This window comes from Heterocephalus glaber, unplaced genomic scaffold (assembly GCF_053883595.1).
Source record: "Heterocephalus glaber isolate CG9 unplaced genomic scaffold, H.glaber_assembly_v1.0 deba00001504, whole genome shotgun sequence".
NCBI lineage: Eukaryota > Metazoa > Chordata > Mammalia > Rodentia > Bathyergidae > Heterocephalus > Heterocephalus glaber.
In genome coordinates this window covers 14783398-14802031 of record NW_028258324.1, presented here as the reverse complement: position 1 = coordinate 14802031, position 18634 = coordinate 14783398, and the positions used below count along the sequence as shown (strand labels likewise).

Genomic DNA, 18634 nt, shown 5'->3' with positions numbered 1-18634 from the left:
CTGAAGATGCCTGAGATGCCCAGAGGCTATTGCTGAGATAGTTCAGGGGCTGCCTTGTGTGAAGAAAGGGGGCCGAGTGACATTCTCTAGGGGATGAGCAAGAAGTAGAGGCCTTTGTTTCTTTCCCTTCTTCCACCTGCACACACCCTGCAATGCTCCCCCTTTTCTGCGAGGGAGCCCTTGATACTCACTTCTGTCAGTGCCTCCTGATCAGTGATCAGTGAAAGCCACTCCAGCCGCAGGTGCAGCCGTCCGCTGGTTGTGTCATTCAGGACAAACCACTGGGATGAAGACAGGAGAGAAAAAGCTCAAGGACACAGAGGGAGATGCTACCAAGCCTTTTGGGCCACTCAGTTCTGGGACCTGGTGGGCCTTAACAGGGACTCCAGGGAAAATGTGAGCCAACCCAGACAGGTTGCAGCCTGGACTCAGCAGGACTGGCAGAGGTGGCTGCAGGAGGGCAGGAGTACTACATTTTGGTGTAAAACTCAGGTCCAGCCTGGCCTCCCCTGTGATGTGACTGGGCATCCTTACTCTATGGGCTTCTTCCAACCTATGCTCTGGTGTGGGGGCGAATCCCTGGAGCCATCTGTGCCTCACTCAGCTCTTGTCCCCCGAAGATGGGCATGTGTGTAGCCCAGCAAAGAAGGGGGCCCATTTAATAGGACTAGATGGGCTGAAGCACCCTGCTAGAGTTGTCCACAGGAAGGGGGCTACACCGAGAACCCTCACGGGTAGGGGTGTGGGCACCAGCTCTACCTCATCCACCACTCTATTCGTCATGACATCCCCGAGGCAGATCTGCAGGCTGGAAGACACAGGGAGAGGGAGTCAGCACAAATCAGAGGCAATAATCCACAGAGGGCCTGCAGACCCACCCTGGAATCTATTTTCAGGTATCTGAGTGGGCCATTAAGACTGGATCTTCCGCATCCCAAGAAACCAATGGAAGACCAATTGTAGCTCAGGTGAAGAATTAGCTAATAACCATCAAGGCTACTCCACTGGGCATGTGCTCCTCAGGAGACAGATGGCTAACAGGCCCAGGCAGGACAAGCAGAGGGTGCTATACACATGCTTCTAGATTTCTCAGCAGCAGTGCTGCAGTATTTTGAGTGGGATGATTCTTCACTGTGCAGAACTGTTCATGCACTTCAGGAATTTAGCTTCCCGGTCCTATGCCCTCTGAATGCCAGTGGCACCACCTCCAGCAGTCATTTTAACAGCTAAAATGCCCCCTCTGATTTGAAGCGCTAAGTACAGATGGCATGTACGTGAGGCGGTCACTCCCAAATCACAGCATCCCTAGGACCACCCTGAGCTGCAGCCCACCAGGAGGTCCTGACAGCCAGAGGGAGAATGTCCATGTGCTTGAGCTCAAAGCACCAGAAGTCAAGGTATGGACCACAAACCAAACTAATAATCTGCAACACTCCAAAAATTGCAACTTTTCACTAAGATGAAGATAAAAGTGATAAGCAACACCTGGTAGGGAACTGTTTCTTCAACTGTTAGGTTGTCTCTCTCCCATTTGTGTTTCTACTTTTTATAATTACATATGCACAAAACCGAGTGCAACAGTACAGGGGGTGTAGATCTAGCACATCCTGCCCTGAGGTGAGGGTGCTAACAGCCTGGTGTGTAGCTGCCATGCTCTTTCTGCTCATAGACACAGGTGAAAATGCACACTTGGGGGCCTCTCCTGGAAAGATGAGTCCAACTACACAGTGCTCCCCACTTACTAACACATCCCAGATGGCCTCCCATCAATACATAGATTCTACTAGTTTTGAAAGCTGCAGAATTTTCTGTCATTTGGCAATGGCAAAGGTATTCAAACATTCAGCCAGGGCCCTCTGCAGCTGGCCATTCATGTCTCTGGAGTGAGGAGGGGGTTTGTTTTGCTACCACAGATACTACAGTAAGCATTTGAAGTGCTCATGCTGTTGTATTATAGAATCCTGAAAGTGGACTGTTTTTAGATATGTAAATTTGAGGTTATGTTTCCAGTCCCACTCCAGCCACTGCAATCCTTTCACATCCTTGAGGACCAGGGTTCCTTGGGATTGGGCACTTGGCCATCCACACTGGCCTCCCTCACTGCTCCAAGAGTACTCTGGGGAAAAAGCAAAGCACAGACCTCAGGTCCTCTCTGTACCCCCAAGAGCCAATGTCAGGGCTGGAGACTTGAGACATCTGGGAAGGCTTGCGGCAGGACTGTGGAACGATGGGACAGTCATGGTGCCACGGTCACCATGTCTGAGTGGGACAGCAGTGGGAGCAGGGTTCCTGTGCCCCATGGCCTAGCCCAGAGTCCCCAGCCCAGCCCCACCCCTCCTCACCTGCCCAGGAAGTCATCCTTGTCAGTATCCTCATCATACAGGTCCACCTCCAAGTCCTGACCAGGGACTTCATACACCATGAACTGGAAAGAGAGACAAATGTCTTGATGTGCAGGTCACAGCTGATGGATCAGACCTATGACCCCGAGGGAGCCAAATGCCAGATTGGTACCCTGGCAAGTTTCTGATTGTCTCAGTCCCCTGGAGCACCACCTGTAAGAAGGGAGCAGTTCCTCACCCCTGCAGGCTGCCAGGGAAGATTAGAGGCAACAAGTGCCACCATGGCAGGGTGTGTCCAGGGGACAGTGGCTGTTGCCCGCTCTGTATCAGGCTTAAATCTTCCAGTGCACTTGCCCATCACATTCCCCTGGCCCCACAGCATGGGACACCAGGAAACTAAGCTGCCTTTATCACCCTCCATTCACTGCCTCAGCTCAGACACAACAGAACATGTGGGTGGCATGTTGGGAGGGGAGGGTGGGAGATAGCACCTAGGAGGTGGCCCTGAACATGAAACTGAGCGGGGTCTTCTGGGTTTTGTCCTTCAAGTAGGAAGGACCATGGCTGAACATAAGAGCATCCAGGTCCTGGTGTTTGAGGCTGAGAGGGATAAGGCAGAACTGCCTGAGGGATTCTGTTTTCCTTTGATCTGAAAACTTCCAACAGAGCTGACTCATGGGGAAAGAAGGTATGGACTCGAAAGCTGCAAATAGGGGTGTGGGGGAGGGGCAGGGTGGCCCAGCTCTGAAGCCTGGTGATAGGGAAGTAGGAACCGCATGGACCTGCCTGCCTGTCCCCAGGGCTCCCTCCCATGGCCAGCGATTCTCTGTGGACCCATGTTTCTCTTGACTGCCCAGTGAGACCCTGAGTGAAGCCTGGAGGCACCTGGAGAGGCCAAGGAGATTCTCACCTCAAATACCTCATTCCAGGTGGGGTTCAGATTCTTGTAGATGGTCCTGCTCCGGAAATGCTGCAAGCCGATGCTCACCTTGGCATAGGGGTCTGACTTGCATCCCAGTCCCAGAAAGTTGTCCTTCTGGGCCAGCTTCTCGGCTTCCAGCAAGTGGATTCTGATCACCCCCTGGAAAATGCCCCAGCCCAGGGCTCACAGCTGCTCCCTGGCCAGCCCTCAGGGACGAGGGCTCTCTCCACCACATCAGAGTGCTCTGGCCCAGCCCCTGGCCACCCAGCATGCCCTCCTCCATACTGCCATCTGATTGGCTTACAGTGGTACCTTGGTTCACGAGTGTAATTTGTTCTATGATTTTGGAAAAGATGGCCGTGTTTGTGTAGGAAAGATGGCTGCAGTCATGTTTGTCAGCTGATGCAGAGTTTGCAAACAAAACCAAAATTTTCCTAAATGGTTCTGTTTGAAAACCAAACTGTTTGCAAATAAAATCATTCATGAACCGAAGTATCACTGTATTCACCTGCTGCTGTTTGCCCCTCCTGTGCCAACAGCCATGTCACACGAGGAGATGCCTGAGTAACCTGAAGGTAGACTGAGTCCTAGCATCACCTCTGCTCCATACCTGGTGTACCATCTTGTGGGCACTGCCTGCTGCTGGCACCAAGTGTCACCCCACCACACCTTGTCCTGTGCTACCCTGCCCTCATTCACATAGGTGGTTGTTAAAGAAATGAAAAACTGTAACTCTGTTAATAAAGAATAGCATATAAGGATTAGGACAATAACAGCTCAGGGGGGTTACCAGCTTTTTGTTTGTTTGTTGTTGTATTTTTGGTACCAGGGATCGAACTCAGGACCTTGCATTTGCCAGGCAGGTGTGGTGCTGCTGAGCTAAATCCCTGGTCCACCAGTTTTTTTAAATACCAGTAAATATACGTGCATTTTTCTTTTGACCCACAAAACCACTTGTGAAAATATATCCCAAAGGCAAACTGGAAAAAATACAAAAAGACATATGCACAGGCTAATAGTGACACTGTAATAGCAAAAGACCAGACACAACTAACTGCCCATTGATAGGGACCTGGGTGAATTGGCATCTGTCCACTCCCATGGGGGGGGGGGTGCTGACTGTAGCATTCTACCATCTAGCAAAGAAATGGGGACTGTGAATATAAACAGATATGTGTACCTATGACCCACATACATGTGTCTATTCTTATTAAAAAGAATGAAAAATAATGGAAGGATAAACCATTATAGGAGAAAGGTGGGGATTGGGTAGGAGAAACAAGAGGTCTGGGGACAGGGGTTTAGCTCAGTGGCGCCTGTGCCTGCCTGGCAAGCACAAGATCCTGAGTTTGATCCCCGGTACCAAAAAATAAGTGTCAAGCTCCTTAAAATATAATTTGGTTTTTATATTTATGTAATTATGTAAAATAGACTTATTTTACATAATTATAAAAGGAAATCAAGGTAAAAACTAAGCCCTAAAAATAGAACGAAACAAATTAATGTCAACATTTGTGGCCACTTGTCACAAACACACAGCAACTATGCCAAGTGGGTTTAAAATGCAGTAAGTTGACAGTACATCCCACGTGGGACACACCCGGACAGAATGTTTTTGGTAATTATGGCATGGGTGATGGTGTTTGTATTGTTATTCTGGGACTGTTGTGCGTGCAGTGTGGGTTAAAGCCGATGCACTATCATGGCAAGGCAGAGAGGACATATGTGCTGCCTCCACTGCCAGCCTGTCCTCGAGGGCCCTGGCTCTGTGCAGGAGCATGCATCAGGCTGAGTGTGAGCAGAAGACGATGCCTCACACCTGGTGCTAAAGGCAAAAATGGACACCCTCCTCTCTCCTGGGGCCCTGACTCCCAGTCCCTTGGGCTGTCCCTGTGGGCCTCCTGAGCTGGCCCCAGGGCAGGGGAACAATGGAACTTGGCACCCACAATGTACCAGTCTGAGTTTAACCAAGAATCCTCAATAGATCCCAAGGTGCTTGCAGCTACCAGACAGAGGTAAGAGGACCTTCCTGAAGAGAGGAAGGGGGCACCTTGTGTTAGCTGGGCGTGACTGCCCACCGTCCCCAACACAAGCATCATGGGGGAACCAGGAGCACTAGAAAGAATGTGTTTGGGCCTGGCCCCTCCCTAGATGGTGGCTTTAGGCAAGTCATTCAACCTCCCAGCCTATCTCCATGTGGTGAAAGGGGGATGCCATCCTTCACAGGTCAGGACTAAGGATTACCATTGAATGCATTTCAGGATGCCTCCCCCACCCTCCCAGCCATCCCTCCACACTGCGCCCAGTGCTCTGCAGCAGGCACTGGGTACTCACGCAGGGCAGAGGGAAGCGCAGGTTGGTCACATCCAGACCCTTCTTCACAGGCACAGTCACGCGATTGGGCAGCACCAGGTGGGCAGCGATGAGGTCCTCCAGCAGGCTATCTGACACCTCGCTGGGACACCAAGCATGACCAGCTGTGAAGGGGTGATGCTACTTCCCCCATGCCCTCTGCCCCCATCCACCCTCGGCGCAGGGTTTCCACCAGAGGTAATCCTCACTCCTCCCAGCCGGGATGGGGTGGGAGGTGGGTATACTAATTGACAGGCCCTGACATTCTGTCCCAAGCAGCAGTGCCCTCACCTACACTCCCTGAACCCCTCTACCCCAGTCTGTTGCTTTGAGGCAGCAGAGCATGGTGGCCAAGCACCGATGCTAGAGCCTGGGTTAACATATCTCAACTCCACCCCTGCTAGCTGTGCAGCCTTGGGCAAGTCAGTCCCCTCTTCGGGCCTCTTTTTTTCTCCTCAGACTTGAAGATAACAGTGCCTGCCTCCTGGCACCATTACACTAGGAGGAGGTGAGAACAGTGCCTCATCCACAGGAATGTTCCCTAGGAGTTGGCCACTGTGGTCCTTCTGCAAATCAACTGGACAGGCACTGGGCCAAGAGGCTGCACAACCCTGTTAGCCTCCCACTCCAGCCCACACTCCAAATACATGAAGGATTTTCTCTCTGTTAGAAGATTTTGTGCCTGTACCTCCTGCTCTCTTCCTTGTGCTCAGAGCAGCTCTTGGCACTGACAGCAGGGCCCTGAGGGCCCCACACTTGAATCCTAGAAGTCCTAGCACTTACTTGATTCCGGGTGCATCCAGCAGGTTGGTCAGACCTGTCCAGTTGATCTGCAGGTGCTATCAGGGGAGAGGGAGGACATGAGGCTGCAAAGAGCTGGGAGCCCAGGCCCAAGATGCCTGCCACCACCTAAACAGAGAACCCTGCCTGGGGGGCACCCTTACAGAATATCAGGTAGCCAAGGATACCTCCCAGCCTGGCTCTCGGGCCTCTAGGCTGTGAAGCACCCAGGCCTTAACTCAGGATGGGGCCTGGTGTCAAGGGCCCGCTGCTTCCTGCCAGGACCATGACAGGAGGGGGCCAGCCCAGAAGGCCACAGGCTGGCCTAGACTTTAACAAGCTCTGAGTTTTTCTCAGCAACACTTCAGCCCACTCATGAGTCCCTCTGAACTTGGCTTCCTCTTCGTGGGGAGAACTGAGTCTTAACTTCTCGAGCTGGCCTGAGGATGAAATGAGGTGGAGAGGCCTCTACGGGCTGAGGCAGTCTGTTCTTGGGGTCAATCATGGTGTACGAGACCCAGTGGAAAGTGCCTGCTCACAGGGAGCAGCGGGCCTGCCCCCAGCCCTCTACTCACTGGCTTTTGAAGGAAGAATACAGTCACAGCCCCCACAAAGGGCTTGTCCACCAACAAGGGCTCCAGGATGATCCTCAAGGTGCCCTGCAACTGGACAGGTACAAGAATGCGTGAGGAACCCAGACTTTTCTTTCAGTGTCTGCTGTGCTCAGCAAAGGTCATTTCTGCCTCATTTCATCCCACACCCTCCCTGACTGTCAGGGCCACCACCCCAGTCCACCTGCTGTCACCACAGGGAGGGAACTCAGTGCACAGGGCCTTGCACAGAGCTGGGACCCCTCTTCCAGCCACAAAGGCCATGAGCTGCCTGGCCCAGACATCAGGGACCCAGAAGAGATTTCCAGCCCAACACAGCTCATTTCCACCTTTGGATCCACCTCAGTTTCTACACAAGGACTCCCCAGCACTCTAGGAACAGCCTCACCTCCCCCAGCAGCCAGTCTTGGGGACTTTTCGAACAGAGACAGATAAGGCCCTGAGGCAGAGAAGGGGTTGATGACGCCCAGCACCACCTCCTGGCCACAGGCCTGAAGTTCTTATACTGTCATCAGCCTCTGTTTTCAGTGTCATCACCACCTTTGCTGTCTGCTCCAATGAAAGCTGGCTTCCCCCTTCCCTGACCCCACCCCAGGGGTTTTACCCACCTGGATGCCTTTCACACCGGCATGTATCTTCTGCAGCTCCACACTGATCTCACAGTCCCCGATGTAGCTGACATGGGAAGGGAGAAAGGGAGAAAGGGAGGAAGGGAGGAAGGGAGGAAGGGAGGAAGGAAGGGAGGAAGGGAGGGAAGGAGGGAGGGAGGGAGGGAGGAAGAAAGGAAAGAAGGAAAGGAAAGGAGGGAAAGGGAGGGGAGGGGAGGGGAGGGGAGGGGAGGGGAGAGGGAAGGGAAGGGAAGGGAAGGGAAGGGAAGGGAAGGGAAGGGAAGGGAAGGGAAGGGAAGGGAAGGGAAGGGAAGGAAAAGGTCCAATTGCTTAGAGAGGGTAGGAAGCTTGCCCGGTATTACACACAGTCCTAGTCCTGGCTGCTGGCTACCAAGCCTAACTGTGTCACTCAGCATGTGGCTACCCCAACAGCCCCAGAATTTTTAGGCTCTGCCCAGACTCAGACCTTTGAGGCAATCACCCAGGCTCCGGCACCTGGGAATCCCTGGCACAGTCTGACCTGGGATCAGAAGGGCAGTGACTGGGGACAATTGAAAAGGAGGGGCTCTTGGTAATTACACCTCTACCACTGCTGCATCCCTGCTGTGTTTATCCAGGTGCTCACCCTGAGGACACAGGAGCCGCCCCCCTTGCTTAGATCCAACCATCACTCCAGATTGTTGCTGAGGGTGGTGGAGGAAGGCAAAGGTAACAAGGCCTTGGGCTGCAAGAACAGGAGCCTGACTCCAGCTGGTAGCTCTGTCAGTTGCTAGGCACAGGAAGCCAGGATGGGTGAAAGACTGTCAAAGGTCTGAAGGACAAGACTAAGGGGAGGGAAAGGGCAGCTATCACATACCCGCAGGACATGGGCAGAGGAGCCTGATGTCACGAATCACAGAAACCCTGAGTCCCGCTTCAGTAGGGGCAGGCAGGATGGGAAGACGGGAACCGTAGGAGAGTCTGAGTGGGCCAGGTGACCTCCATGTTCTCTTACTATTTATACATGGATCTGTGGCTCAACCTCACAGCCAGGAGCACCTGATTGGCTGTCACCATCCCAACACACTAGAGGTTAGCCCCTGAATGGGACAGGTGGTCCCAGAACTGGCTCCTGCCTTTCCAGTGTGTTCTCAATGCCAGCTAAGGACAGCACTGCATCAAGACAGGAACTAGGAGACATCAGAAAGGAATAGCAACACTCTGGACCCTCAGGTGTAGATCCTGTCTTTTCAAACACAATTCCAATCTCACACCTCTGGGAGAACTTCTGGATGGAATCTTCTTCCTGACTCAAGCCCTTATGAACCTCACTTGAAAGAGATGCCCAAACCCACTGAATTAATCATGCATGTGTCTTGGCTCCCTGTCATTTTCCCAAGGTGCCACAGAGCCCTGAATCTCATCCGAGTCCCCTCATCCTCCTGTTACACTTCTCCCTCTATCCACATCCTCTCTGCATCGGCTAATCTGACCTTCCAGGTGACCCAGCCTTGGCTTCCAAGAAAGCTCTGCGGCTGGAGCCTTGGAACCCACAGCTGCTATGGGGTAAGAGAAGCCAGGCTAGGCCAAGGGATCAGACAGTGGTGGCTTCCCTGGGACCATCACTCCATCTATTCTCCTGACACTCCTCCCCCAGCTCCAGCCAGGCTCTGGTGCCCCAGTTTGGAGGGAGTTGTGGTCCTGGGAGGGAATTCGCAACCTAAATCACTCTGGCTTCATACCAGCTCTTCCAGAGCTGCCCTGCCTCTGAGGTGCACACCTGGCCCCACCTGACCCCAGGGGATGGAGGCTCACCATATCTGTAGGTCCAAGGTCACCTGTCTTGGGTTACTTTTGTTAGTGTGTGCCTTTACTCCGGTCACCCTGGGACACTGGAAGAGATGAGGGAAGGGCCAGGTCAGCAGGTTCTCATGCAGGGAGGGCCCCAGCCCTCAGCCAGCACTGGGCCTGGTCACCAACAATAAACATGACCAATACTCTCCAGGCTGAGGCACACAGGGAAACACCCTCAGCCCCTGAGCCATCCCTCTCTTGAGTATGACTCCTCCTTTCTCTCCCTTTCTGCCAGTCATCTACTGGGCACCTTATTCTGTGCACCCTGGGCTGAGGGGAAGGCAAGGAGCGAAGGGGAGCATCCAGAGAAAAATAGGGTGGGGGTACAAAAAGGAGCAGCCCATGTTATCCCAGGGGATCTGAGGACTTCAGGGACATCTCCCAACCTAGCCTGGATGGGTTTAGTGAGGGTTCCTCAAATGGGAAATGATTATAGTAGGATGAATAGGACTTGGCCCCATAAGGCCAAGGGAAGGGGGCAGGGTCCCCAGCTGAAGGATCTGACCCTCAGGATTCAAGTGTCCCATGACTGGAGCCATAGTTCCCAGGTTATTTTCTTCGTAACCATCCCGCTCTGCCCAGACACTTCTTTTCCCATCAAATGGTCTGGTTATCATGGATCAAAGATAAAAACCAAATTTTGAGCCAGGTATGCAATCCCAGCACTCTGTGAAGTGTTAACAGGAGGCTCAAAAGTATGAGCCCATCCTGGGCAATTTAACAATTTGGCAGGACCCTGTCTGAAGATAAAAATTTTTATAAAGGGCTGGGGATGTAGCTCAGAACAAAGGCCTTGGGTTTAATCCTCAGTATCACAATATTATTATTATTTGAATCTGGACTAAAGATATGCACACTGAAGAGGAAAGTGGTTGGGGTGATGTTCACTGATGTCTGCTATATAGTTTGAAATGCATTTTAAAAAAAGAATAGAACCATGAATATATAATAAATATATCAATAAGTTAACAATTATACAATTCAGACAGTAGGTATGAGATGTTTGCTGAATAATTCAACTTTTTTGTATGTTTGAAATTTTCCACAATAAAATTTTGGAGAAAAATTTAATCAATTCCCACTAGAAGGAAGATTCATTAACTTTCTTTTTACTCCATGGAAACTGGTATTTACAAATGCATTGTCCCATGAAAAGTTTCTCAAGTATGGAGCCAAAAATTTTTTTAAAAAGTATTACAAGGACATGTTCAACAGTTAATTAACAATATCACGTAATTTTCATGTAGTCTGTGATATGCCAACTTTTTAAAATGTATAACTTTATTTATTTTTTATTTTTTGGTACCGAGGATCGAACTCAGGTCCTTGCCCTTGTGGGGCAGGCAGTGGTACCACTGAGCTAAATCCCCAGCCCTAAAATGTGTAACTTTATTTTCTCATTCTTTGTTGTTTTTTGTGGTACTGGAGATTAAGCCCACTAAGCTACATCCTCAGCCCTATTTTTATCTTTTATTTGGGGACAGAATTTCACCAAGATGCTAAGTTGCCCAGGCTGGGCTCAAAATTTGTGATCCTCCAGCCTCAGTCTCCCAGAGTGCTGGAATTACAAGTATGTGCCACCACACAGAGCTTTTTATATTTATTTAATATTTATTTTTGTCCTAGTTTTGCATTTTTACTATTTACTTATTGGTACTGGTGATTGAACCCAAATACTTCATATTCAGCTATATCCCCAGGCCATCTGTTTGTTTTGAGACAAGATCTGGATAAATTGCCTGAACCAATTCTCCCATCTCAGCCTCCCAGAGTGGTAGGATTACAATGTGTGTTGATGCCTGGCTAATTTTATATACTTTTTTTTTGGTACCAGGGATCGAACTCAGGACCTTGTGCTTGCGAGGCAGGCACAGTGCCAGACTGAGCTAAATCCCCGGCCCTTTATATTCTTTTGTTTTAGAGTTCTCAGATTATGGACACTTCAGAGGGCTCCCCCTGGAAGCCTGGGTTGGGAGGCAGGGCACTGTGAGTAACCTGCAGGTGTGGGGGGGGGGGGTGCCCAGCAACCATAAAAGCTCAGTTAGCACCGAGACCCTCATTTACAGGGACAGATTATAGGGAAAGCTGCCTGCCTGGAGTCCCCCACCACAGAGAGGAGGGACAGCCACATTTAGGCATCCACTCTATTCCGAGTGGCCCAGGCTCACAGCACGGCAAGGGGTACTGCCTAGAGTCTACCCTCTGCAATGCAGGGCACTGCTCACACAGGCCACCCACAGGCCAAGCCTGATTATGCCTCAAAACGACCTTCAAAAGTGGGTCCTTTCAGATATAAACAAGAAAGGAAGAAGTCAAATTATTCTTATTCATACATGATATGATCCTGTTTCTAAAGATCCTAAAAAACTCCAGCAAAGTAACAGGATACAAAATCAACATTAAAAAATCAATAGCTTTTCTATACACCAAGAGCGAACTGAGAAAGAAATCAGGAAAATAATTCCATTCACAATGGTTTAAAAAAAACCCAAAAACCTAGGAATCAATGCCGCCCAGGAAGTGAAAGACCTCTACAATAAAAATTACAGAACACTGGAGGAAGAAATTGAAGAGGACAGAGAAGATGGGAAGACCTCCCATGTTCATGGAGCCCAAGAATTAGCAATCTTAATATTGCTAAAATAATTGCATCACTGAAAGCCATCTATACCTTCAATGCAATCCGAGTCAAAATTTCAATGACATTCTTTACAGAAGTAGCAAAAAAAAAAATGTAGTAAAATTCATATGGAAACACAAAAGACCGAGAATAGTCAAAGTGCTCCTGAACAAAAAAAGTAAGGCTGAAGGGGCGCATCACAATACCTGACTTCAAATTACACTACAAAGAAAGTCATAGTAACAAAAACAGGATGGTACTGGCCCAAAAATAGACATGTGGACCAATGGAACAGAACAGAGGACCCAGAGAGAAGCCCATGCAACTGCAGCCATCTGATTCTGGAGCAAGGAGCCAAAAACATATACTGGAGAAAAGACAGTCTCTTAAACATATGGTGCTGGGAAAAATGGATATCTATATGTGGAAGTTTGAAACTAGATCCCTATCTCTCACCCTGTACAAAAATCGATTCGAAATTATCAAAGACCCAGCTACATGGCCTGAAACTGAAACTGCTATTTGATGAAAACAGCAAACAAGTGGAAACACTTGAAATAACAGATGTAAGGAACAAATATATAAAGTGGTCTATTTTCAGGATATGGTCTTGTAGCCTGAGGATGTGACTGAGGTCATGCATCTGAGAGGGTTTCTAAACAAAGAGAGAAAGGTAAATAATCAACTAAGCATGGAATTCCTATGCTGACAAGAAAAGCACTGGCAGTTAAGAAGCTACCCCTTGCAGTTTAATCATTTGCTTTTAAAACCCACAAAAGTTTACAGAGGGAGTGGGCTAAGGGGATAGCCACCATCGGGAGATTATCCCCTCCCATCCCAGTACTCAAGCCAATGAGAAGAGGAGGAAAGAAACTTCAGGTTGGGGGGCGGGGGCGGTGGCACAGCGGATTGCACGCTAGGAGTTAAATTGCTCACTGAAACAGCTCTGGGGGTGTGGGGGTGTCAGCCTATTTTGTAAGGCCAGCATCCCGTTCTTGCAAGATCGAGAAAATGTCTCACTTTTGCAGCTCCCAGTTCTCAGTCTGATCTGTCTGCTGAGCATGATCAAAGGTGAGAGGGTTTTGTTCCTCACAACAGGCACAAGAAAAGACTTCCTGAATAGAACTCTATCAGTACAGAAAATAACAAGAACCTACAAATGAAACTATATCAAATTAAACGGTTTCTCCACAGCAAGGGAAACAACAGAGTGAAGAGACAGACTACAGAACAGGGAAAAATGTTTGTCAGCTACTCTTCAGACAGAGGATTAATATCTAGAAAATACAAAGAACTCAAATAACACCAAAAAAAACCCCCAAAACAAAAACTACTCAAATAGCCCAATCAAAAAAAGGGCAAATGAATTGAACGGTCACTTCTCAAAAGAAGAACAGCCAACTAGTATATAAAAATGTTCAGTATCTTTAACCATTAGAGAAATGCAAATCAAACTTACACTGAGATTCCATCTCACCCTAGTCAGAATAGCTATCATCAAGAACACGAAAAACAATGCTGGTGAGGCCGGAGGTCCCTCAAAAAACTAAAAATACAACTACCATATGATCCAGCTACCCACTCCTTGGTATATGCCCAAAGGATTTAAAGCATACTATAGGGCTACCTGCATACTCCTGTTTTTTGCAGCACAATCCACAATGGCCTAGATGCTTTTCTTTCTTTTTTTTTTTCTTTCTTAAAAACTTAAAGTTACCTGTATTTGTTACCTCTTAGAGCAGGTGACCTGGGCACTCCATCCCCACTCACAGGCCTTGTTTCAAATTATCCTTCCAACAGCACTGCAGTATTTGGGGGAAGTTTAGTTTATTCCTCTAAATAATACTTTTCTTTGGAAAACAAGCCCTGTGGAGTTTCTGCCATCAAGTTGTTTAACTTATTTCTAGAAGGCTAGTACATGCAGAATTGAAACTATAGGGGAAAAGTTTTAAAAAGTAGATCCTACAAGAGGAAAACTCAAGCTATTGTAGCAAATATTCCTTTAAACACCAAGATAGCTCAACACTTCAGACAGAAGATTTGGTCTACTAAGGAATCCAGCCTGGTAACTATACACTTAGACCTCACGAAGTTAACAGTAAGTTACAAGTCAACCTGTTAGAACAACCAAGGTGAAAGGCACTGCTAGCTCTGCTTTAGTGCCTAATGTATCACAGCATTACTTAAAAGAAGAAAGAAATCTTATCTTCCCCGTAAGCAGCTGTCAGGCCATACAGACTTAATGTTAACAAAAAACCCTTGAAAATAGATTATCAGTGGGAATGAAGGTAAAGTAATGAGCAGCATCGAGTTGTTCTTCGGAAGAGCTTAGTCGACTTTTTCCATATGTGAAGTGTCATTGTCTCCTTCGAGGGGTGGCATCTCTTCAGTGACAGCAGCAGTGGTTTCGTCAGCAGTGGGGTCATCCTCATCAATACTGAGCTCCAGCTTGATCATCCTGTAGATCCTGTTGGCGTGCATCTGGGGGTCCTCCAAACTGAAGCCAGAGGACAGGAGTGCGGTTTCATACAGCAAGATGACCAGATCCTTCACAGACTTGTCGTTCTTGTCAGCCTCGGCCTTTTGCCTCAAGGTCTCAATGATGGAGTGGTCAGGGTTGATCTCCAGGTGCTTCTTTGCTGCCATGTAACCGATCGTTGAGTTGTCTCTTAGGGCTTGGGCTTTCATGATTCTCTCCATGTTTGCCGTCCAGCCGTACGTGCTTGTGACAATACAGCACAGGGATGTCACCAATTGGTTTGACACAACCACCTTTTCAACCTTTTTCTCCAAGATGTCTTTCATGATCTTGCAGAGGTTTTCAAACTGTGTCTTTTTCTCTTCCTGTTTCTTTTTCTCCTCTTCATCTTCTGGAAGTTCCAAGCCCTCCTTGGTGACAGACACTAAAATTTTCCCCTCAAACTCCTTCAGCTGCTGCACGCAGTATTCGTCAATGGGCTCTATCATATAGATCACTTCTAAGCCATGCTTCTGAAGGCATTCCACAAAAGCAGAGTTAGCTACTTGGTCCTTGGTTTCACCTGTGATGTAATAGATGTGCTTCTGGTTCTCCTTCATCCTGGTGCAGTAGTCCTTCAGGGAAACCATCTCATCCCCAGAAGCAGATGTGTAGTAGCATAACAGTTCTGAAAGCTTCTTCCGATTCTGAGAATCTTCATGTATTCCAAGCTTTATATTCTTAGAAAACTGCTTGTAGAACTTCTTGTAGTTCTCCTTATCTTCTGGCAGTTCAGTGAACAATTCTAAGCACTTTTTGACCAAATTCTTTCTGATGACTTTCAAAATTTTGCTCTGTTGCAACATTTCCCAGGAAATATTTAAAAGGAGATCCTGGGGCTGGGGATTTAGCTCAGTGGTTCCGCCGCCTGCCTTGCAAGCACAAGGACCTGAGTTCGATCCCCAGTACCAAAAACAAAACAAAAAAACAAATAAAGGGAGATCCTCAGAGTCCACCACCCCTCTGATGAAATTCAGGTACTCAGGGATCAGCTCCTCACAGTTGTCCATGATGAAAACTCTCCGGACGTACAACTTAATGTTGTTCTTCTTCTTTCTGTTTTCAAATAGGTCAAAGGGAGCTCGTCGTGGGACGAAAAGCAGAGCTCTGAATTCTAACTGTCCTTCAACGGAAAAATGCTTCACCGCCAGGTGATCCTCCCAATCATTGGTCAGGCTTTTATAGAACTCCCCATACTCCTCATTAGTAATATCGTCAGAGTTTCTGGTCCAAATGGGCGTCATTTTGTTCAGTTCTTCCTGATCAATGTACTTTTCTTTAATCTTCTTCTTCTTTTTCTTGTCACCGTCCTTTTCTTCTTCTTCTTCATCAGATCCAACATCTTCTATTTCAGGTTTGTCATCAGACTCCTCTTCTTTTTCTTTATCTTCCTCTTTATCTTCCTTTTCTTCAGCTTCATCATCACTCACTTCTTTATCTCGTTCCTTCTCCACAAAGAGAGTAATAGGATAGCCAATAAACTGAGAATGTTTCTTCACTGTCTCTTTTATTCTTCTTTCCAAGTACTCAGTCTGGTCTTCTTTCAGATGCAGGATAACCTCTGTTCCTCAGTCCATAGGTTCACCTGTGTCAGTCCTCACTGTGAAGGACCTGCCTGCTGAAGATTCCCAGGCGTACTGCTCATCATCGTTATGCTTGGTTATCACAGTCACCTTCTCAGCAACCAAGTAGGCAGAGTAAAAACCCACACCAAACTGGCCAATCATGGAAATGTCAGCGCCAGCCTGCAAAGCCTCCATGAAGGCCTTGGTCCCTGACTTGGCAATGGTGCCCAGGTTATTGATCAAGTTGGCCTTGGTGATTCCAATCCCAGTATCCACGATAGTGAGGGTGTGATCTTGCTTGTTTGGAATAAGATTAATGTGCGGTTCCTTGCCAGAATCCAGCTTACTGGGATTTGTCAGGCTTTCATACCTAATTTTGTCCACAGCATCTGACAATTTGAAATCAGCTGCCTCAGGAAGATCTCTTTGTTTGAGTAGAAAGTCTTGTTGATCAGTGACATCAACTGGGCAATTTCTGCCTGGAAGGTGAATGTCTCCACCTCTTCCTCCTCCATGGGCTGGTCCTGTGTCTGGGTCTCCTCCGGCATCTTGGCTAAGCATGCACAGGATACGCAATGAAGCAGCTCTGAGACGCTGAAGCAACTGATGCTTTTCAACACATGAATCAATAAAGTCACACACACATAATGGAGAATTATTCAGCTGTACAGAAGAACAAATTATGTCACTTGCAGGAAAATGGATAGAACGGGAAATCATTGTTAAGTGAAAGAAGCCAGACTCAAAAAAGCAAATATGGGCATTTAAAAAGGAAAAAAAAAATGGTATGAAAGTAGCAGGGAGACTATTCTTAGACAAGAGGAAGGGAATAAGGGGAGGAGAGCTTAAGAGAAAGTAACAGGGTTACGGATATGATCAAAATACATTATATATAGCATGTTACCTGCATATATGAAAATGTCACACTGAAACCCAATACACTGTATAACTAACAGATCCTAATAAAACATATTTTTTCAAAAGTCCATTCTTTTTTATACATGAGGAAGTTGGAGCTCAGCAAACTTAAGTCACCGGCCCAGCTCTCCACTGCAGAGGGAGCTGGGACTCTCCTGGGTGCTGCAGTGCACTGGGTGCTGGCTGAGCCTATGAGGGTTCTGGGATTTCTCTGAACCCACAGTAGAGAGGAGGAGAGATGTGATGACGAGAGGGCAGAAAGAAGGTGGGCAGGGGAGGACAAGAGGGACTTGCAAGGCCAGGACAGGGACAGGTTTTTCTCCTGCAGGGCTAGAACACTGGGCCAGCCTGCAGCCTGCAGGCTCTGTTGACATGATAAAAACCATTCCTGATGATCACTTGCCAGTGACACCACATCCTCTAGACACTACCAGCAGAGGAATGGCTAGCTGAGCTGGCTCTGCTCTAAACACAGCAGTCTGCAGTCTTCCTGGCTCTGGCTAATGAATTCTTCAAAAGCCAACTCAAGAGATCACTTCCTCTGGGAAGTCTTTCCTGACTAACACAGCCCCGACACCTCTCCACTCCTGAGCTCATGCATTCCTCCATCATCATGCACACATATGACACCCTGTTTCACCACTAGTTTGTGTCTGCTTCCTGAAGGCAAGGGCACGGCCACACTTGACTGGGTCTACGGTGCCTAACACACAGCATGTGCTCAGTAAGTCAAAGGTGACTGACATAAGGAGGCAATATGTGGACCAGCAGATGTTGGCCCTAGCCAGTCCTGGCCAAGTCTGAGTGGCACAAACCAGACTCTCCAGGGCTGAGGCATGCCTAATCCACCTCACCTGTGGGGCTGGCTGGGCAGGGCTGGCAGCAGCTCTCAGAAGGCTGGCCTGCACTCCGACCCCTGCTTGTTCCAGGGCACACTGCATACCAATGCCTCTGGCTCACTGGGCACTGGATGTCATCATATGCCTGGCAATGAATTTTGGATGATCAAAATAAGGCTAAGATCAATGAGCACATCAGGGCCAAAGGAGTGGGGCACAGAGGACAAAACACCAAGCTCAGTCTAGAAGAGGGACTGTGATATTAAGTACATTTGACACGTTTCTTTGGCCATGGAGCATTTTATCCTCAGACAACCATTGGTTTTCACAGAACTAGTGTTGACTCTACTGACTGCCAGAACCCTCCAGAGAATTCCAAACTGCTTTATGGTACTATTGCAAATCATGAAGGGGAACTTGTCCAACTGACACCTGATATAGCTACTATATCTGTACAGATATATCCTGCATCTGTCTGGCTACCAATATGGCCTGTTTTCAAAATTTTGCTTAAGAAGAAAGGAACTGCTTGCCATCTCTCCCTCTAGTCCCTGACTCAGGCTCCTGGCAAGCTGGAGAGTCGGTACTGTGGGGACAAGGGGTGAGGGCTGACCTAGGCTAGGGAGTTCAGGGCAGCGGATCATGCCCCTCAGGTCCAGTGGGATCCTTGTGGTTAGGTGACAGGCTTCGGTAGTGGGGAGGCTGGAGAAGAGGCTACACAGCAAG

General features: G+C 48.4%; 1 protein-coding gene and 1 pseudogene across 6 annotated transcripts in view; both read right to left on the bottom strand.

The window, feature by feature from the left end:
• The window catches only part of Esyt3 (extended synaptotagmin 3), a 48588-nt gene that overhangs the window by 8916 nt on the left and 21038 nt on the right, over positions 1-18634 (bottom strand). For all 6 annotated transcript variants that reach the window (XM_021248955.2, XM_087186212.1, XM_021248814.2 and 3 more), the window contains exons 4-12: positions 9410-9486; positions 7616-7682; positions 6972-7061; positions 6400-6455; positions 5599-5719; positions 3253-3423; positions 2343-2425; positions 760-808; positions 192-281 (exon numbers count right to left, since the gene is read on the bottom strand). In XM_021248955.2, coding sequence (XP_021104614.2) covers positions 192-281; positions 760-808; positions 2343-2425; positions 3253-3423; positions 5599-5719; positions 6400-6455; positions 6972-7061; positions 7616-7682; positions 9410-9486 — 804 coding nt within the window. The remainder of the gene's footprint in view (positions 1-191; positions 282-759; positions 809-2342; positions 2426-3252; positions 3424-5598; positions 5720-6399; positions 6456-6971; positions 7062-7615; positions 7683-9409; positions 9487-18634) is intronic.
• LOC101710837 (heat shock protein HSP 90-alpha pseudogene) lies at positions 9498-18632 on the bottom strand (annotated as a pseudogene).